Here is a 22878-nt window from a genome sequence, read left to right as displayed (position 1 = left end):
GTCCAGATTAGGAAAACGGAGCTCCCTATGGGAAAACTCCAGTAGGAACCATCCCTATACTAATGATCAACTGGGAAGGCAGCCATCAGACCTTAAGAATATCATTAAGGATGTGACTATAACTATATTTGTAACTTATGCAGACATCTTCATAGAATTTATATATGCATGGGTGTAGCAGGGTGCTGGTGCAAAAGTATCTAATTAGCCCCTGCCCAGTCAGCTCCAGTCAAGGGAAGCAGATTGGGGCTGATGAAAAAGGCCTGGTGCCAGCCTGAGGAATGGCAACACCTGCTGGCCTGACAAGCCAAGGGCTATAAAGGCTGAGAGGGAGCCAGAAGGTGGGGGGCAGCCAGAGAGAAGTCAGTCAGGGAAGGAACTGGAGGCCTGCTAGCTGAAGGCTGACTCTGCCTGTAAAAGTGGTTGAAGAATCCTGTAAAGCTTCTAAATAGACAGACACTGGTGGTGGGATAACTGTAGGTGAATAAAGACACGGGTGTTGCACAACCCTGAAGCCTCTCTTAGCCTTATTGGGGCAGCAAGTGGGCCCCAGGAAGAGGGGTGGGTTGTGAACCCTGTTACAATGAGTAACTGTAACTTAACTTGTAAAACAGACTAGGCCTTGTACTTGTAAATGTGGGAGTGGTCCAGATTCTTGGTCGTTATGTGTTCTTAGAGACTCTAAATCTGAAACAAGTAGTAGAGGTGACTTTCACTCTGTTGAGCTTGAAACTGTCGCCACTAGAGCTGAACCCCTGGTGGCGTAATACCACTGTCAGGGAAACCACCACCACCCCCCTTAGGCCTGAGGCCTAATAAGCAAAGCTATGGAGCAGCAACTAAGCTTGTTTATCTGTACAAAAGGCATGCGGGGGCAGGAAAATGTGGTCAGGGGCCAAAATAAGGGGAACTGAAGCTGGAGAAGGGAACTAGGTGATAAGACAGAGGGTGCCAAGGCATGCCAAGTTCTGACGGCTGTCTTCGTATAACCAGACCACAACGAAAAGTGTTAGAACAGTCAAACCGCAGACTTGACAATAACAGGAAAAACCATAAATGGGAAAATTAAATGGCCAGCCTGCTTGTTTTTGATATTATATTCCAATAAGGCAATTAATGTGCGTAACCAGCGTGCTACATTTTGCGGTTTTAATCTTTATAAGCTTGGTAAGGTTTGTAGAAAGCAGAGCAACCTGCCTCTTGCGTGGTGTCATGCTGTCTCTCCCTGCATATATGCTTGTATGAAATAAAGGAGCCTCAGGCTGTCTGATCTTAAATCAACCATGTGGTCAATTTTCCACAACACCACATTACAAAATTCACTTCAAATAAAATAAAAGACTACACTGTCTCTCTTTCAACTTCCATTTCTGAATGATCAGTATAGCAATGCTCAGGAACATCGGGCTTGATTCCCATTCCCAGTACGGGAAAGACTCCCACTGACTTCAAATGGCTTTGACTTGTGCCTATGATCCATGATTTCCTCTGAGGTTACTTTAGTAACTAGAGGAAATGATGACATGAAATTTACTGCAATCTAGACAGAGAGGAGGAAAGTGTCCTTCCACCCAAATCAAGAAAATGGGAGGTAAAGGGCTAGATCACAGAGACCTGGCACTTTACACGTGCATCCCACAGTAAACATGAGATACTGCTACGTATCTCCTGAATATATATATAATATTTGCAAAAACTCTTTTTTCACCCTCAAACAGAATATAAAAACAAATCAACACTACAAATGTGAATTTTGGAACAATCACACTGAGATTTAGCTCTGTGGTCTTTGCCAATATCTTACGTAATAGATTTCTCCCTTTTCTGCTGTGTACGGCTTAAAAAAAGCGAGAGAGAGCATTTAATCTAGCTATCAATAGCCTTTTCTTGGGGAAAAAAATCCAGCATAAGTGATGTATTCTTATGTGCAGTTCGGAAATTGCCTTATCTTTGCCAGAGCTACTTTTTGGATAGGTTTGCAAGTAAAGATTAAACTGTAATCTTTGCTAAATGTGCTCTTCATGCTCCTGCACACGAGAAAGAATATATTATTACTGTTGGCATTCATCAGGGAACAGACTGAAGGGACAGCTGAGCCAGCACATCAGTTTTTACATGCATGAATATATTTTTATGTCACCAACTTAAAAAAAAAAAAGGAAGAAAGCTTATTGGTAGTCACAAACTAAACCACGTCTTGATTATAATTATCATTATTAACAGTTTGCTAAGGCTCCTGGTATTTTAATAATCCAGACAAAATATTCTGTTTTTTAAAGCAAAGAATCAAATGTTATTGGAAATACATACAGGCATGGCATTGTTAAGGGTGTTGTTGTAGACACAGGCTCTCAGTGAGTAATCCAGCATGCAATTTTCAAACAGCTGCAGTGAATCTGCCACTTTTTCATGAAAGTCTTCTGCGGATTTATTTGCACTTGCAAAGTACAGATAATCCGAATACAATCTGTGAATGAAATACACGTGTAAATGATGAATAAAATTAAAGAAAATCAATTTAAATGATAATGAAAATAAGACTGCAACATTACTTGAGAAAATAGGGTGTGACTATAACATTTATTCATTAGCAGCTGGTCCAATACCTGCTGAAGCTGATTTCAGCAGGTTTTGACTCAGGCTTTAGGGGTCCAATCCTGTGAGTTGCTAAGCATCCTCCACTCTTATTAACGTCAGCATCTAAAAGGATTAGGCCCTAAGTAGTTAGAAGCCAATCCTTTTCTGAAGAGAAATTCTTGAAATATACCTTTTTGTTTATTCTGTATTAATTATTATTATTCTGTATTACAGTAATGCCTAGAAGCCCCAACCAAAAAGAGTCCCATTGTGCTAGGCCCTGAATGTACCATAATAAGAGACAGATCGTCCCTTAAACAACTTCCTGTCTAAACAGACAAGATGGACAAAGAGTGGGAGAAGAAACTGAGGCACAGAAAAATGGAGTGACTTTTCCAAGACAGCCCATAGGCGAGCTGGAAATAGAAACCAGGTTTCCTGAGTCCTAGTCCACACTGTCTGTCTGTATGCTTGGTATGCAGTGTGGTGAGAAGCTGTATCATGGCACAATCTGTGGTCTCACGCCTGCTGTCTCTCAGGCAAAGTTCCCATTTAGTTCAACAGGAGTTTTGCCTGAGTTAGAACTATAGGACCTATGGTCCACATATATATGCAATACCAATATTATAAGCAACCACGCTGCCCTATCTTGCTCGGTAGCTATTTACTAGTCTTCTCAGCCACACAAAACTGAATTACAGTGCAAATGGCAGGGCGCACTCTCATTTCAAATATGAAATATTTGTTCAAATCATTTCAAACATTTATTGTTGCTTAAATATTACAAGACAAAGATGACTTGAATTCTGGTTCATTTGGATGGAAATAAAAATGTAAAATGAATATTTATTTTATTCATTTTTAATCCCTGGGACTTTGATGAGAATCTCTGGATGTCGACATCATTTTAAACAGAACATAAGGGAAATGCCAGGATGTGACACAAACAGAAGATAGTGTGTCATCCCTTGAATGAGATACGTAAGTAATTTTCACTTGTTTGGGGCTCATGAGAGATATCCAGACTCCTGAAAATTCTGCAGCACTTCAGAGCCAATTTCTGCAGCAAGGTGAGAGTGCAGAAGTATTATGAGCCCAAAGAATCCATTCTTGGACACACAATTCTAGAGACCCTGAATACACTTCATTCTCCGTAACAGCATATGTTTATGTAAATCATAATCTAAATATAAAATTGGACTTTATTTCATAGCTATAATGCCGGAGGAACACTGAATCCACTTCGATCGTCAATGCCCTTCTCATTTTTATTAAACCAAAAATATCAAGTTGGCCATAGATCTCCACAGAAGCTTTAAAATACTACTTCTTATTTAGAGAGGTTAAGCTCTGCTTCACAATAGTGTGTCATATAGACAGAACTTTAATTAATGAACTTTTATGTTTGTTTTTAATTTCATTTTTACATATTCAGAAAATATTACTGAAAACTGTTGAGAAACTGATGAGGAGACACTAAGAGCTCTGGGCAACCTTTACTCAAATGAGTGAATATGGACTCATGCAAGTAGTCCTCTTGACTTCAAAGAGTATGTCAACACTGCAGCTGGAAGCGTGCCTCCCAGCCCAATCAGACAGACTTGCACTCATTCTGCCTGTGCTAGAGTGCTAAAAATAGAAGTGTGGACATTGCATGGGCAGCGGCTCAGGCTAGCTACCCGAGTCCAAGTCCACCCGACACCTTGGGTCTGAGCTCCGGTGGCTAGCCCAAGCCACTGCTAATCCCACAATGTCCACATTGCTACTTTTAGTATGCTAGCTGGAGCAGAGCTAGCTGCACTGTAGACATACATACCCAGTGCTCGCCTAAATAAGAGGTCACCAACATGAATAAGGCTTGCACAATCAGATCCTTACCTAGCAATGTCAGGAGAAAGGACATGATTTGTATTTACTTCAAAATAATAGCCAAGCAAAAGATAACCTGTAGTTGTCTATCACCAGAGACCCAATTAAGAACCCTGTCCTGTATGGTTTCTAAATTTTGGCCACTTCCCAGCCCAGCAATTCTGTGAGCAGATTGCAGAGAATTTCCATAGAGAAATATAGATCTTGTTTGGAAAATTTAACTGGAAGGCAGTCAGAGCTTTCTGCTATTACATTTCTGCTCCTTGGCAGAATTTCAAGTGGGCATCAGTTCCTCTAGATTTATCTGCAGAAGGGGTCTGGGAGTGGGTCTACATTACTTGCATCTTTCTGTTTATGTACTGAAACAAAATTGGTTCTCGTGTGTTGTCGAAGTTAACCATGTTTAATAATATTCTACTACAATAGGAGGGAGGGTTAGAATTTAAAATGATCTTAATAAATTGGAGAATTAATCTGAAAACAATAATATGAAGATCAATAATGACAAGTGTAAAGTTCTGCACTTAGGAAGGAAAAATCAAATACACAAATACAACATGGAGTATGACTAGTTAGAGGCAGCGGTACTGCAGAAAAGGGACTTTTGGTGGATTACAAATGAGTCAAGTGTGATGCTGCTGTAAAAAAGGCAAATGTCACTCTGGGTTGTATTAAGAGGAGTGCTATATGTAAGACACGGGACATAACTGTTATAGTCTACTCAGCACTAGTGAGGCCTCAGATGGAGCGTCCAGACTTGGGCACTATACTTTCAGAAAGATGTGAACACACTGGAGACAGTTCAAAGGAGAGCAATAAAAATGATAAGAAAACTTGACTTATACAGAAAATTTGAAATAATTGGGCTTGTTTAGTCTAGAGAAGACTGAGAATGAATGTATCTTCAAATAGGTAAAAGGTTGTTATAAAAAGGACAGATTAACCATTGTTCATGTTCAAAGGGGGTAGGATGAGAAGTAATTAGTTTAGTTTGCAGAACGGGAGATTTAAGTTAGATATTGGGAAAAACTTTCAAACCATAAGGCTAGTTAACCACTGGACCAGCTTATCTAGAATCCTTCTTGGAGCTTTTAAAGAACAGGTTAGATACACATCTGCCAGGAATGATCTAGGTATATTTAACTCTGCCTTGACCCGGAGGGACGGATTAGATGGCCTTATTAGGTGTCTTCTTGCCTTACATTTCTGATTGTGCACAGTCATAGACACATTTCAATGCTCTGTTTAAGTACTGCTTATAAAATGTCTCATGGCCACCAATGGATTTAATCCTGTCCTGTTACTTTTGATTATAGGAAATACTGACACTTTTTAAAGTATCAAGCTCCTCAGCCTCTCTACTTCAGAATTATTCTTCTCTTTAAGGAGAAGGCCAAAGAGTTAAAAGTAAGCAATAATTGTAACTGTTTTCAGAATAGCAGCCGTGTTAGTCTGTATCCGCAAAAAGAACAGGAGTCCTTGTGGCACCTTAGAGACTAACAAATTTATTTCAGCATGAGCTTTCGTGAGCTACAGCTCACTTCTTCGGATGTAACTGTATGACTGTCAAGAGCATTACTCCAATCCAGTCGTGAAAACACCAGTTCTCTTTTAAGGAATGTGTTGACAAGATTCCATCATGAGAAGTGAAGGGAACAGGCTTCTGGCAGGAAAATCCTACTATCCATCCTGAAATGGCTCAATTCCCCCTCCTAGCACCTGAGGTAGAGAACCAAGCCTCTGCATATTTCCCATCCATCTGCACAGGTGAGAGGGAAATAGCAGTTGAGCAGCCAAATGTTAGAGATGGGTTGTAAGAAAGCCATGAATAAGTAGGGGGGTGGGGGATCTTACTCTCTCACAGGTCTCCATGCAGTCCTGTAGGGTCAGGCCACAACCTGCTCCAAATAAACTGATTAGTGTAATCTTTTTTTTTTAAGAAAAATCAGAAGTGTGGTAATTGTTGGAGTACAAGGCACCAGCTCTTAGTGTTCGGCTGATGAAAGCAGGCAGGGAAATGTATGCACCTTCAAGCCCCTATTCACTGACAAGAAACAGCCACTAAGTATTTGGCTGCCCCTAATATTTTGCTGCCTTAGGCATCTGTCTGTTCTGGTGTCTATGGAAGATCTGGCTGCAGAATGGAGGATATGAGAAAAAGATGGGAGAGAAGCTGAGGGACAGAAACAGCAGAGTTTAGTTAAATGTGGTAGGCATTACGCACACAGCAGCATCTTTTCCTTGCAGAAATACCTGTGCGTGTAAAGACCGCTGTTTGCTAATGGCACATTAACAAAAACCCGAAATGAGGATCAGGCTGGAAGTATTTCTCTCCAGGAGAATAGGATCAGGCTGATACTTCTTGCCATTCAGGGTATGGGAGAACAGGCGCTTGCAGGAGGAACTGAGCCAGCAAGAATCATTTTGAAGATACGCCATAACTGCAGTTTGTTTAAAATGTTTAATTTTTCTGATAATTTGTTCTAATCATCCAATTTAAAAAACATTATTTTAAAGACCTGCTGACACCTTACGGAAAGCATCTCTCTCTCTCTCCACTCAGCTGCCTACATTTTCTGTATTTTTTTCCATCTGTTTTTCAATTCTAGGGACAGCTGCATGAAAATAAAACCTTTGTTCATTAGGATTTCAGCTGCTCCTGGTACTTACTGCTCACTTGAAGTCATTATCCTCAGTCATAATCTAACACAATTAAATAATGTGGCGATGACCATTATGTCACCCACAAAGGAGTATGAAAAAAGTCAGCCTTGATATAAGCAGGTGCGACTCCTACTGAAGCTAGTGGGACAGTTTCTGATCTCAATTACACTGGGAATCTACACAACTGATGTCACTGGGAGTTTTCCCATTGACTTCATTGGCAGCAGACTCAGGCCCTAAATGCAGAATGACTGTATTGAGCCAAATCCCCCTCGTTGCTAGCCAAAGGACAGAATAAGGGGCTCGTGCACTGACAGCAGCCCTAAACTGTACTGGCTGTCCAAGGCCCATATAAGCCTTGCAGCAACTTAAAACAAGCCTGCCCACACCCCTTCCCATAACCCTGACTGCACCAACACATTCCAGAATGTCCTCTGTACCAGCAGTCTCTTAATGTAATTGATAGCAGAATCTGGACCAATGACAGTTGCAGCCATTTATGATAGGGCTAAATGTGCTCCTATGATTTCAGATGAGGTACAAGCAAAAAGGGCAAATGAAATCCTAAATATACAGAATCTAGTTCCCTGCAAATACAGAGTTAGTGAAATGGAATTCACTTTTTGTCTCACCCGTATTACAATTGGCAAAGTGAAACACCCATTATTACAGAAGGTGGTTAAATAATGAGAGAATTGTGGATAATTTACATGAGGGAGGTACTTCAACCAGGTCTCTTGCATAAAATTACCATGTCTTAAACCTTAAGGTCAGGAGGCACATTTAACAGTTGGTATGGCTCTTTACTGCTGACAAACAGGGAGAGGCCACTCTGGCCACTCTGGCGGTTCCTGTTCTGTGAAGCCCTGATGTCAGGAAATCTAGTCAAGGAGAAACCACAGCAGATGACCTGCCACCTAATACCATGCAATTTGACTGGATGTGTCAGCATCAGGGGTGGAGCTCATGTGGCGCTTCTGGGTTAAACATTTCAGTGCCAACTCCCACTCTCCTCCACCAGAGAAAGTGGAAGGGATGTGCCCTGCTTTATTATGAAACAAGTTCAGAATTTCTGCCTGAGATGACCTCTTATTAAATATTTATATGTCAACTGATGTAAATCAAAGCAATTTAAATAACTGATTTTAATCATGATTTCAAATCAGCAAGCAGGAAACCTTGATTTAAGCCATGCTTTGCATTTGTACTTCAGTTATTTTTCTAAAGAGAATTTGAGTCTTATAGGTTGATACCAATAAACCATACTGATTTGCAATCAAATATAGCCTTCACACTAATTTTGGTGCTTCATTTCACTAACAAGGAGGATACACACACAGACATATACACTCACACAATTATTTAAGTAGTTATCTCACTTATTTATTCAAATTCCTAAATTTTATATTTTAAATTTGTTATAAAATGGTGAATGATGCAAGGTAATTAATTTTTACTTGAGATTTGTGTCAAGTTATATTGAGATGGAAATTCAATTGAATATGCACAACAGCAGCATTTTAGGGTTTTTTATTAAATAAAAGTACCGTAAAAGTGCTGGATAAATAAGGAAAAAAATTAACTAGAAGCTTATCAAAACCATGTTTTGCATTTAAAACTAACTGATTTATTACACAAAAGGAAGTATTAGCAGTAGTTAGTGAATTGAACAGATTGTTCTGATTAATATGTCCTTCAAGATGTTAGAACTAGTAGAACACATCCTCTCACAACTAGTTTTTATTCATATGCTGGGAGAGGGAAGCAAGCATTCCTGCTTTTTCAACTCCCAATTGATTTCTTAACTTTTAATGAACTAGTCATTGAACTCAGCTTGTTGAATAAACTGAAATAAATAAAATATTCTCTCCGCAGCTGCAAAAGAGGCTACTGTTGTGAAAAGCCAATTCTGCATTTAACTTTGGTTCCAGGTGCTTACCTAGTGGCTTCCACCAGTTCAGTAGTTTGATAATTACTTTATCAACATTGTGCTAGGAACCATGCACTAAACTAGTTGTGGAGGAAGGAGGTGATGGGTGAAGACTAGCCCTTTAAAATTTGGCAGCACATGTGTATTGCTTAATATTTTTTACATTTAATTTAAATGACTTTAATAGATTATAAAACGTTTAGGCCTTAGCATAGGTTGTCAATTTCCAATTGAATTTTAATTGAATTGTATTATGTAGCACTCAAATGTCCCAATGGGGACCCACTGTTCTGGGTGCCACACACACATACAAGAGACAATTCCTGCCCTGAAGGTCTAGTCTTCACCTATCACCTCCTTCCTCCTAGCATGGTTCCTAGCACAATGTTGATAAAATAATTATCAAAATTTACAGGACAGGAAAGAAGAGGAGGTTTGCGCTTCCCTCTGTTGATGAACTGGAATTTCACTGCTGAGGTTTATCTCTGACTTAGTTAAAACGGAAGAAAACTCTGCAAGGGTAATTACCCACCCCGTAATCACCTAATAACATTTAGCTAGTTCATGTAGATACAGGAACTGATTAAGACATACCCATAGTGCTTATGTCTACACTGCAATTAAACAGGCACAGCTGGCTTATATCACCTGACTCAGGCTCGTGTTTAATTGTGGTGTAGACATTCAGGCTCAGGCTCCCAATTAAACAGCTCCTTAGCCCAAGCCACACAAGCCTGTCAGCTTGCACAGGCCAGCCAGAGATTTTTAATTGCAGTGTAGACATATCCTATGGGGCCAATCCAATGCCAAGTTAATGGCAGTCTTCCCACTGGTTCAATGGGTGTTGGATCAGACCTCAGAGGCACAAGTGCCTCAGATCAAGAGTTATGTGATGTCATCAGCTGATGATCCTGAAAACGTGACCTAAGTGATATCAGTGCCTGAATCTGTAGACAGCCTTTAATTATAGTTCTGATCTTAAATGGGAGAACTGCCCCATGTATTTTAATGGGTTATTAATTCAGCATTCTGCTGTTCTGGGGGGCTCTGCCAACACTCACCCAGAGGGACAGTATGCATGGGTAGCCCTTGCTGCCATCACTCTATAATGTTTTTTCTGGGGTGATAGCCTGCCCAAACAAACATGTTTGTGGGACCCCACCAACATAGTAGATGCCTTTTATGTGGGTGAGCCATGGCAGTGTGACAGGGCACACTGGAACCCATGAAGCATGCGTCTAGGGCTGGAATGACTTGGTGCAGCCCTGTTTTGGATAGCTTCTTTAGAAATATGTGCTTCCCCTAACCCCTATTTTTGCGGTCCTCAATATATTGCCTTTATCTTTGACATTGCGTATCTGGCCAGATATGTCTAAATCAGTAGTAAAGGAGAACTAACATCAAAAGTTCTCCAGTACTATAGAAAATGGAGAAAGTAGACCACTGCAGATTCTTGCCACTTGTGTGTGGCATTAGAGGCTGCCCAGAGAGTCATGGCCCACAACCACAAGCTACAGCATACATTGGAAACTCTGGCCCAACTGTGTGGTCCTTATAGCACCAATGAAGACTGTCTACACTTTCATTAACCTCTCAGGTCCCCTCACCACTTTCCTGGGCAACTTAGGGACCTTTTATCTGAGACCTTGTCCTTGAAAGATGGTGAAGCCCTAGCCTGCAGATGGTTGAACTGCCCTGAAAATGTGTATTTGACAAAATGTGCTGTTGCCATGAAGGGACTGTTAGCAAGATGAACATCCTACACAGCTTCACTCTGATTCACAGGGCCTCTGTTCTTTGCTTTTGCTAACCTCTGCACCACACAGAAAATGGGAGCACAATTCATAGAAATCCCCCTCTATGGACACCAGCTGCCCAGGGAAGAGCTAAAACATAAATGGAAAAAAAGGCTGTTTGTATCTAATACACAGGAAAAATAGTTCAAGAACAGTTTATCTTCATAAAAGTTCAACCCCATACCACTGCCAAAATCAGCAAGACCAAGGATGACCTCTTAAGTAAGTGTTAGCTATGGAAGTTAAATATGCCCCAGACATTTTAGCTTAGTACTGAACCAAGTTTTTTCAAGATTTAAAAAAAACAAAGAAACAAAGAAACTTGTATAATTTGCTTAGTTGAGGGCCATTCCCAATCTTCCTTTTAAATATTCTCTCCCTTTGGAGATGTAAACCCTACTACCCCATTGTTCCTAATTTGAATTGAAGCACTACACCGTGCCAGTTGTTTTTTTTTCAAATGTTATTAAAATTGAAAATTCCAAAACACTTGGAACGAAGCCATAAATATTTACAAAATCTAAAGTTAATTATAAATCAATAAAGCTACGGGGGTTTTACAAGTATTAACACATATCAGAAAAGAACTAGACCTCAGGCATATAAACAGTGTAAGTACATTTATAACATCTAAGAAAAAAACCACCCTTGTTTCTATTGAGAAAGAATTCCACGCATTGCTTTATTCCTAACCTTTCAACAGGATCCCTCAGCATGACGATAAGTTTGGCATGGGGCTGGAAAGCATGGATGAAATCCTGGATTAAAAATGGAGGTTCTCCATCAGTACTGTTGTCATAGAAGAAAACCCAGGCATTGTTATCCCACATTGTAGAAGCACTGGCCTCTCCTAGAAATGACAAGTATTTACAATGAGTATTTAATTTTTTTTTCTTTACATTGGCACAAAAGATGAAGATCCTGATTGTCAGCTTGTGTAAATCAGTCTGGCTCCATTGATTTTCATGGACTTATGCTGATTTACACTGCCTGAAGATCTGACCCATGTTACTGCAGAATCAGGAAGCTCTTAGTTAAAGACACTTTCATATAATTACACAAATTATCACTGTCATTATGCTGTACTTCTGAAAATGGTTGATGAATATGCAAATATATTTAACTTTAAAAGGGTGTGACCAATTATATAATGAACAGAAATTGCACTCTAGGTGTAGTAGAGCTATTTCCTACTGTCCAGACAGAAAGAATGTATTTCCCATTAAAGATTTTCAATTCCACCTTATCTTTAAGGTACTTTCCAAGAGTTACTTTTAACACTTCCCTAATTGCAGGGAATGACATCATTTGTAATTGGCCAGCCTGATAAAAAATGTAAAGAACCACTCCAGACAATCAGTATTGCCTAGACCATGAACTGAGGATTTGAGAGATACACAGGCAATGTGGGAATAAAAGCATCAGTCAGCTTGGTTGTGTCACAGTGTATTGAATCTTTCCTTCTCAGTTATTATTGGAGTTTTGCTATACACCATCAGAGATACTGTACAATACCATCGCGTCCCATAGTCTTAAGAACAGATATGCACTTAAAAGGAAGAAAAAAATCAACTGATTTCACAATGAATAATAAAATACAGTTAAAGACCAGATTCTTTAGGTCAAGAAAAACCTTACTCTAAAAGTAGTGTCATTTATCTTACTAGGACTACTCCTGGAGTAGGTTGCTACTCAGTAACTATTCAACTGAGTAAAGGATATCAGAATCTAGCCAACAGTGCCACGTACTGCATCTGTCTCTTAAACTGTACTGTCTCCTTCTGCTGAGTAACACTAAAATTCATGAGACAAAATTTGCTTCAACAAAATGTATGTTTTAGCCTTTTCCAAGCTCTCTCATTTTGCCAATGTGGGAGGCACTAATTTCTGTTAATGAGTTTTTGAACCAAAAGGGACGAGGAAAAAAACTCTTGTAATTGATAGTTCTGTGATTTAATCATGTACAAGCACATATATGCAAATATATTCTTATTGTAGGGAATTTTCCTTTTCTCTTTCTTTGCCTCCTCTTCTTCTTTGTATTTGAATCCTCATTTTGGAAGAATCCAATCAAGTTTTTAAATTAAAAAAAAATTGCCAAAGCCTTCATACTAAATAAGCATTTATCAATTCCTTTAGGCTCCACTTTTACCTACTGTACTTCACTAAAAGAGCCTGGAAGCCATTAGAGATCAGAATTATTTACTGATATTCTCATTGTTACTGTTTTGAAAGGAGAAATTGGGGCTTTCAGTCTAAGACTGGAAGTCCAGAAGATCTTTGGTTTCTCTTTCCAAATCAATCATAAACACCATTACATGATCTTGAGCAGATCATTTGACATGTTAGTTCAGCAGCGGTCAGTTCAGCTCAAAAGCTGGGTAAAGTAGAACCGCAAAAGACTAAATGCAGCATTTGAGCTAAATCCCCACACCAAAACAGGAGTAAGAGTCTGTATTTGTATTACTAGTGCAATGAACAAGATCCAGTGCTGTAAATACGTGTGAAGGCATGTGTGGAATATAAATCTTGCATGGACTGGATAAGAGCAATGCATTTAGATATATGAGTACTCTGACAGTCCAGATCGGCATAGCTCCACTGAAGTCTATGGTATTACACCGATTTAAACCAGAGAATTTTCCCCACAGCCTGCAGCCAATTTAAGAGCTGTGTTAGGCCCCAGATGCATCGGAACCAATGTTGTCCTGCTGTGTGGGAAGAGGGCAGGAAGTGATGAACCCAGACAGAGTGGGCTCCATCCATCCTATTGCACTGAGGTATTTGGGGGGCCAAGCAGCTGTCCAGGGCATGGGTGCAGGCACAGGCATGAGTCCATATATTCATGAATCTACCCACCAAGGAAGCAGGGGACATCAGCTACAGAGGCTACAGTAACTGTGACAGAAAGCCTCTGAAAATAATCTGCAGCCTTTCAACTATTTAGCCAGCCAGCTATCCCACAGACATAAGCATGGTCTCTGAACAATTAAGATATTCCTTCTCGTCTACTCCTTTGGAACTCCTCTGCACAACAACCCATATAGGACTAGATTCTGCCATCCTTATCTACAAGAATAAGAACAGTGGAGTCTAGTCCTTACTTTGGCTGCAGATTTGGAACCATGTTTATTTTTGTATACATGCTCTGTTTACACATTCAGGAGAGTGACCTTTAAGCTAAAGATGTTGTTTTTTGTGCAGTTAATTTAGTATAGCTTGTGTTTGGAACTAAAACAGGATGACTGTGAGGAACTAAAAAGAAAAAGAATTTAATTCCTACCCATCTGACAGTGTCTCTTTACACATAACACAGATTTAATATCTGCAAAGAGGGTACCCTATTCAACACATCTTGAATTAATCACTGTTATATCCACTGCATTTATATATTAAATTATCATAGCACAATCAAATATATACTAATTTTTCATATGGACTTAAAGCACCTACTGTATGATTAAACCGCCTACTTTCATTAAAGAATAAATGTACAATGTCCTTATCCTGAGATTAATGGAATAAAATCATGTCATGTTTTCATAAAACATTCTTGTGAATTTATCAGATTAATGATCGTAAATAAAAAAAGTCCTGCTTAGAATGCCTAAAGCTAGAACAGCAGTGTACTCTACAGGTCTTCTAAAGATTTAGTGTTTTATTTGCGAAAATATATTACCTAATAAAGATATGACTCAAAGATGGTTAGAATTTGAAAATACTGTTACATGACAAAGTTAAAGGAATGTTTATAGTTTTAATTAAATTTCCCTTTTCAATAATCTGAAGTTTAACAATGCAGCATTCTAAGGAAACCTGATTTTCATACATCACGTAGACTGTCTCTAGACTAGATTGTTTTTTACTGAGGTCGTAAAAAACTGCTTTAATGACTTTAATAAATTCAGAAATTTTCCTGCAAACTTAATAAGGGCCATAGCAACCCTAGCGAAAAGAGAACTGAGACTACAGAAAAAACATGAACTCTAGAAAAAGCTGTAACAAGAGGTAAAGGTACTTAAAAATGTACTCTGCTAATTTAAATAAGTGAACTGGGTTTATCTAAGCCAAGGGTCGGCAACCTTTCAGAAATGGTGTGCTGAGTCCTCATTTATTCACTCTGATTTAAGGTTCCATGCGCCAGTTATACATTTTAACATTTTTAGACGTTTTTAGACTTTCTATAAGTCTATAACATATAACTAAACTATTGTTGTATGTAAAGTAAATAAGGTTTTTGAATTGTTTAAGAAGCTTCATTTAAAATTAAATTAAAATGCAGAGCCCCCTGGACTGGTGGCCAGGACCCGGGCAGTCTGAGTGTCACTGAAAATCAGCTAGCGTGCCACCTTCGGCACACATGCCATAGGTTGCCTACCCCTGATAAGCATTTCACCTGTGAAAGTATTGTAGACTGTAATAAATATAGCAGGAATATCTGCAGATGTCCCTGATGGCAGAACTTCACAGGACCAGCACTGCAATCTTGCCAGGCACAGAACATCCATTTAGGTAAAGGAAAGCAACCTGCCTCCAGAGGAAAATAAATAATGCACCTATCTGTAGACATGGGCCTTACCTGACATCAAATGGCCCTCTGCTATGATTAACTTACCGCGGACATAAGACACTTTGATTAAACTTATTGTACTGTCGTTATAAATGTTACAACTAATTTAGGACCATTGACATATTTTCTAAGTAGTATTTGCAGTACCAATGATGATGTGGTTCATCTTGCTGTGCCCTTTTGTTACATCGCTCTGTAACACACCCTGAATCTGATATGCAGCCAAGTCAAACAGATCAAGGTAATCTTCCACTGGGTAGCGATCATGAAATCCATCCCTCAGACGAATTATTCCTAAAAACAAAACCCTAATGAGTAAAAAAGAAGCTAGAAAATAAAACTCAAGAGCCAGATCCACAGTTGGGGTTAATCAGCAAAACTCCATTGACATCAATAAATCTACAGCATTTTACACCAACAAAGGATTAAGCTAAGGAGCATAACGTTAAGATAAAAAGGCAATTATGAAGTAGTTGTGATTCAAGATACCAGAATACTAAAACATAAATTCATGCTGAGAGGAAATATTTTAAAGTGCTATGTTTTATAGACCATGAATGAATAGCTTGAATTTTCTTCTAAGTTTAGCTTTTGAAATGAACATAGAGGGCCAGATTCTGCTCATTTACACCTGTGTAAACTGGAGTCACTTCACTTTGGATTTACACTGGTGTGCTTGAGAGCAAAATCTGGCCCTGAACCTGTCAATTACACCCCCATTTAACAAATCAGAAAATGTAGATTAACAACATTGACTGTCTTCCAAATTTGAAGAAAACAGCACCTTTCTGCAATTCTTGGCTTTGACAACAATTTTGCCTGAGGGTGAATGGATTTCTCAGACACTTTCAAACAAGATGGGAAGGGGGAATTAAAAAATTTGGAGGAGATGTTTTGTTTCTTAATTCTTTTCACCTACCAATCTAATTAACAGTAATAGTAAATCGAACTGGTAACAAAATATCAAGGTATAATTCTATTTTATTCTTTAGGGGTGGATCCAATTTCTATGAAAGCCAATAGCAAAACACTGTAATTCCCATGCTACTTTTTCCTCTACATGCACCTTGCAGTGTCACCGGCCCTCATTCTTCATCTCCAGCATCACCGGCCCCTCTTAGGTATCCTCTGCTCCTTTTCCCTTTTTGTGCCTGTTCTCTCCATTTGTTCCTGATCCTCTTCCCATTTCCCTGTTCCCTCTTGTGTGTTCCCCCCATTCTCTGCATTCTTGCGTCTTACTCTAGAGATTAGTAAGGCCCAGCTCTGAGAAGCTGCCCTTGCCTTACTTTGATTTACACATCCTGGCTCTTCCATTGCAAATTACGCCAATTTAGATCTATGGGAGTCTGAGTGAAAGGGAGTTTGTTAATGTAAGGAAATCTAATGTTACACATCACCTCTGAATTTGGCCCTGCTCTCCCACATGCACCATCCTGGCAGACACAATCAGACGAGATGCTTTGGCCGGCAAGCCCTACATTTAAACATCTGGAGATTACCCTGCTTCTATTCTCTGTGGAAGGTTCTAGGATCTGAAATTCACTCCCTCCATTGATCTGACAGAACTTGAGCCTATTAACCATCAGGTCATGATATCAGGCTTATCATTTATTTCCAGGCTTTGGCCTGAGGGGCCTACTGTGAAGAATGAATTTGATGTTAATAGATTTTTAAGACCAGGAAAGAATGCATTATGATCATCTACTCTGACTTTCTGCTTTGTACAGCCCATAGAATTTCACCCACTGATTCCTGAAGTAGAAGGAATTGTTTCTTTCCTACTATGTCTAATTTGGTGGGGGGAATCTATTTGAGGGTGACATTGTACTTGTGCTATACTGTGTGAATCCCAAATTATGACCGTGCACTCAAAATATCTGATGAGCACATTTTAGAAATCTAAATATAATAAAAAATTAAATACATTATTTATGGTAACAGACAAGAAAAATTAATGTGGAAAAGGAGATATCTATCCATTCTTTTCTTCATTCGTCTTGTTTCCCTGTGTGTATGTGTGTGAATACATACAAATATAAAATGTATGTGTAAACAGATATAGATATCTCCTTTTCCATGTGTGGGTGGGGTCAATATTTATATGTCTAGCCAGAGAAATGCAGAGCGTCTCCAATCTCCATTCAGCCAAATACTGAAATCCTAACTCAGGTTTTATTCAGTCATCACTCAAGAATATTTATATAAATAAACCATCTGTGGTATATATATATATATAAACATTAAACAAAATATCACAGATGTTATTAGAAGTGAATCAGAAAAGGTGTGCTTTTCTAAGGTCTCGTCTACACTACAATCAAGTTGACACAAAACAGCTTACATCGACCTAACTATGGAAGTTTCTAGACTTAAACTCACTCCTGCTGACGTAACTGCCCTGCTATGCCGACTTAATAACTCCATCTCCTTGAGCGGCATAGAGTCAAGGTCAATGTAGTTAGGGCAACACAGTGTTAGTGTAGACACTGTGTTACTTATGTTGATTCTTACTAGCTTTCAGGAGCTGTCCCACAATGCCCCACAATCGACACAAGTGCTCCTGGTGAGGACGTGCACCGCTGACACAAGGAGCAAACTGCAGACATGCACAAGCAATGTAATGACTGTGGTGACTGTACGCCAATATATGTTAAGGCAACTTAATCTTCTAGCGTAGGCATGGTCTAAGTCTGAGCCAACTTTCTACTGAGCTGCTGCTCCACAAATGATACACTGTTATGTGTTCACTAAGGGCTACTTTTCCAAGGAGTTTAAAGAAGAAAACAAATAACATCTAAAAAGGGCACATAACCATCTCCCTGTGCAGGATATAGAACTCCAGCAAAATAAAAAGATAAATACATTAGCAGAAAAAAGGATATGCTTTTAAAACAAACTAAGGAATACAATCATAGAATCATAGAAATGTAGGACTGGAAAGGACCTTTATACGTCATTTGGTCATGTCCCCTGCATTGAGGCAGGACATAGTACTATGTAGACCATCCCTGGCAGGTGTTTGTCTAACCTGTTCTTAAAAACCGCCAATGACAGAGACTCCACAACCTTCCTAAGTAATTTATTCCTGTGCTTAACTACCCTTACATTTAGGAAGTTTTTCTAATGTCTAACCTAAATCTCCTTGTCCGCAATTTAAGCCCATTGCTTCTTGTCCTGTCCTCAGTGGTTACAAAGAACAATTTATTACCCTCCTCTTTATAACAATTTTTACATATTTGAAGACTTATGGCCCCCCTCAATCTTCTCTTCTGTAGACTAAATAAAACCAGTTTTTCCCCGCATAGGTCACGTTTTCTAGGCCTTTAATCTTTTTTGTTGATCTCTTCTAGATTTTCTTCAATTTAGCTACATCTTTCCTGAAGTGTGGTGCCCAAAGCTGGACAATACACCAGCTGACGCCTTGTCAGTGCTGAGGGAGAATTACTCCTCGTGTCTTCCATGCAACACTCCTGCTAATACATCCCTGAATGATGTTTGTTTTTCTTGCAACAGTATTAAGTTGTTGATTCATATTTAGTTGGTGATCCACTATAACCCCTAGATCTGTTTCTGCACTACTTCTTCCTATGCAGTCATTTCCCGTTTGGTATTTGTGCAGTTGATATTCCTTCCTATGTGGAGTATTTTGCATTTGTCCTTATTGAATTTCATCCCATTAAATTCAGACCATGTCTCCAGTTTGTTAAAATCATATAGCATTCAAATCCTATCCTCTAAAGCACTTACAACCCCTCCCAGCTTAATATCATACACAAACTTTATGAGTGTACTCTCTATGCCATTATCAAAATCACTGATGAAGATAATGGATAGAACTAGACCCAGAACAGATCTCTGTGGGATCCCACTCAATATGCCCTTCCAGGGGGATTGTGAAAAATTGATAACTATTCTCTGACTATGGTTTTCCAGTCAGTTGTGCACCCACCTTATAGTAGGTTCATCTAGGCTGTATTTCTCTAGCTTGTTTATGAGAAGGTTGTGACGAAGTGGGAATGTTCTTGCTGTGTTATGTGAATGCTGAGTGGGGAGTATTGACCTGGGAAGATTGCAGGGGAGTTGTGCTTGGACAGCCTGCCTTGGGGAAGGGAGCATACCTGAGCATGAAACACGAGAACACAGGAGGGGGGTTGGAGGCCAGGTAACACCTCTGCCCAGGACACTGGACAAAGGCTGGGGGAGGAGCTGGGGGGAGGCTGAGTGAGAGACTGGAGGGAGTTTGGGTTGGGAGCTGGCTGGGAAATGGAGAGGGGCGCCTCAACGGGGCTTGGGTTCCCAATGGGGCTGTGGTCCCAGATGGACCTAACTAAAGGGGGTCCTGTTGTCTATACCAGCAAGACCTGTTTTGGACTGTGTTCCTGTCATCTAAATAAACCTCTGTTTTACTGCCTGGCTAAGAGTCACGTCTGACTGCGAAGTGGGGGTGTAGGACACTCTGGCTTCCCCAGGATGCTACCTGGGCGGACTCATTGTGGGAAGCGCATGGAGGGGCATATGCTGAATGTTCCAAGGAGAGACCCAGAAGGTGAAGCCGTGTGAGCTTCTTGCCCTGAAGACAATCTGCTCCAAGGGAGAGGAGGCTCCCCAAAGTTCTGATTGGCTTTGTGGGGAGCAGTTCCAGAGCATCACCCAGGGACTCTGTGACAAAGGTTATGTGAGACAGTACCAAAATAATAAATAATAATAATAATAATAATAAAAGCCTTACTAAAGTCAAGATATAACACATCTACTGCTTCCTCCCCCACAGCATACACAAGTCTTGTTACCCTGTCAAAGAAGGATATTAGGTTGGTTTGACATGATTTGTTCTTGACAAATCCATATTAACTGTAGCTTATTACCTTATTTTCTTCTAGGTGCTTTGCAAATTGATTTTTTTGATTATTTGCTCGATGATCTTTCTGGGTACTGAAATTAAGATGACTAGTCTATAATTTCCTGAGTTGTCCTTATTCCCCCTTTTTTAGATGGGTACTATATTTGCCCTTTTCCAGTCCTTCGGTATCTCTCCCCTCCTCCACGGATATACTCCTCATTTTATCAAAAGTTAATGGGGGACTTACTTGTAACTTGAAAAAGGCATTACTCTCTGAAGAGTTATGCTTCCATTTCAGTAACTGCAGTTCTTTTGAAATGTTAGAATCTATGTTTACTCACCAAATCGCTTCCTTGTCCACCAATGTGGTTCTTTAATTGCTGAGAATCTAACATCCGGGTGTAACCGGAGCCTGTCATAAAGATCAGTCGTTCCACATTTTGGCTGGCCTATTATGTAGAAATGAGGAAGACAGCGCAGCCGATAGTGCTTATCCTTATAATGATACAAGTGGTTCCAAAATACTTTTTTGAGGTAATCAAATATGGTCCGAAAACGCTTTGAATACAGTGCATATGAGTTTGTTGTGTAAGGATCTGTTGTAGTATTTCCTCTATATTCTTCATACCAACAAGGATTCTTGCTATTTGGAAGGAATTTATTAGGAATTATTGAAAACATCTGCAACATAAAGAACAATAATTTCAGTCAAGGCAGCAGCAAAGTTTATAATGACAGTTTCTTATTTAACACAATTAGTGAACACAACCCAACCACTATCATCATAATCTTTCTAAATATTTTTTTGGCAATTGCACAGCAGAGATAAAACTCTGCTGTTGACCAAACTGGAGCCAGATCCTGCACAGCTGCATGAGGTGGAGAGAGGGTGCAGAGCTAGATGGAGAAGGGAGAATATTCATACACTCATCAATTTTAAGGCCAGAAGGGACAACTATGATCATCTAGTCTGACTTCCTACATAACACAAGCCAGAGAATTTCACTCAGTAATTCCTACAGTGGAGGAATACTTCCTCCTGAATCCATAAGCAAATGTGATAAATCCCAGAAATTTATGGTCAAAGTACTGCACTTAAGCAAGAGTCATACAATGCCTCTCAGCATCTCTCTGGAATATGCACCTCTGTACCAACCCATTGGCTACCGGGACTTTTACAGTCCAGCCCAATTCCTGTCAAAGGCATGGAAAGGCTTCCAGTGACATCAGTGGGGATTCGCTTAGGTCCTAAAGCAACAACTGAGCCCAGGAATATTTAAGAATAAAACTGAACATATTTTCCATTGTATCACTTAATACCAGAAGTATTTTGGGGGAGGGTGCTGGGGAGATGGTTAATGAAGGAAAAGATTGAGGAGAAAATCAACATAGTAAAAAAACACCTTCTGCTGTTAGCTCTGTTGGGTCTAACCAGAAGCACTGTATGACTCCTGCTTAAGTGCTGTACTTCAACTACAAATTGAGCACCTCGAGCCTCCATTCAGCCAAATCCTGAAATCCTATCTCAAGTTTTACCCAGTCTTCACTCAGAGATAAATCCCATTTCTAAATTTAGTGAAAGACTTCCCAGTTTAGCCCATTGACTTCAATGGGAGCTGAGATGCTCAGCCTTCTTAGGATCAGGTCTCATCTTTATGCTGTGAGCGTAGTTAAACTCTATGAAGCCTGCTGGAATCTGTAGTACTACTTAATTTAAGGAATCCTTAAAATAAGCTGTCAAAGAATAATAATTAGGAACACTGATTTATCCAAAAATAAAATAATCAGATGAAATTAACTTCCAGTTTTTAATTCTGAAATACAAGATTTGCATGAGTGATTGAAATACCAATTACTAGATTTCTGGGAAGGCACACTAGTAATCAGTTATTAAGGGAGGCTGTTTTTTATTTATCAGTTAAATGTTTTGGCACATCTGACTAAGTCCTCTAAATTATTTTGAATAAAACGACAAGGAATAAGTTCAATATAATTGTACTACTCATGCAAGATTGTCAGACTTCTTGTCTCAGATGTTCAGACCATTTATATAATCCATCTGTTTTGCCTATGGCTCAAATACAGATCACACACACAGAGAGAGAGAAACGTGCATGGAATAACAGCAAATTATTGACTAAAGTAAAGATGCGAATTTACGAGACTTGCATGCGGTCATCCCTGCTTTATGGTTCAGAAACGCGGACTACATATGCTAGGCACATCAGGAAACTGAATAGTTTCTACATGAGATGCCTGCACAAGATCCTGAAAATGAAGTGGGAAGACAAAATACCAAACACAGAGGTGCTGGAGTGTGCAGGCTGACACTCTTAGAAACCACTATCCAGAAGAGGTTGCAATGGCTTGGTCATGTCAGGAGAATGAGAGAAGACTGTATCCCCAAGAATATTTTGTACGCTGAGATTCGAGATGGCTCTAGAAAGTGGGGTCACCCTTTATGTGGTACCACGATGTGTGCAAAAAATGACATGAAGTTGTTCAGCATCAATGTAGAAAGCTGGGAGAAGCGCAAAGAATCCCAGTGCAGAATATCTGGCACTGGGTGCAGCTCAACATGAAGCAGCTTTGATCTAGAGCAGGGATCGGCAACCTTTGGCATGTGGTCCGC

At 39.6% G+C, this 22878-nt stretch overlaps 1 protein-coding gene across 2 annotated transcripts in view; it reads right to left on the bottom strand.

Moving 5' to 3' along the window:
* CHST15 (carbohydrate sulfotransferase 15) overlaps positions 1-22878 on the bottom strand; it is an 83236-nt gene that overhangs the window by 6833 nt on the left and 53525 nt on the right. For both annotated transcript variants that reach the window (XR_012657036.1, XM_032796485.2), the window contains exons 3-6: positions 20588-20927; positions 15554-15700; positions 11530-11686; positions 2311-2467 (exon numbers count right to left, since the gene is read on the bottom strand). Coding sequence is in view for 1 of the 2 variants with exons in the window: in XM_032796485.2 (XP_032652376.1) it covers positions 2311-2467; positions 11530-11686; positions 15554-15700; positions 20588-20927 (801 nt within the window). In the remaining variant the exon portion in view is untranslated. The remainder of the gene's footprint in view (positions 1-2310; positions 2468-11529; positions 11687-15553; positions 15701-20587; positions 20928-22878) is intronic.

The sequence above is a fragment of the Chelonoidis abingdonii genome, chromosome 15 (genome assembly GCF_003597395.2).
Source record: "Chelonoidis abingdonii isolate Lonesome George chromosome 15, CheloAbing_2.0, whole genome shotgun sequence".
In the NCBI taxonomy this organism is placed as follows: Eukaryota; Metazoa; Chordata; order Testudines; family Testudinidae; genus Chelonoidis; species Chelonoidis abingdonii.
This window is presented reverse-complemented; position numbering and strand designations above follow the sequence as displayed.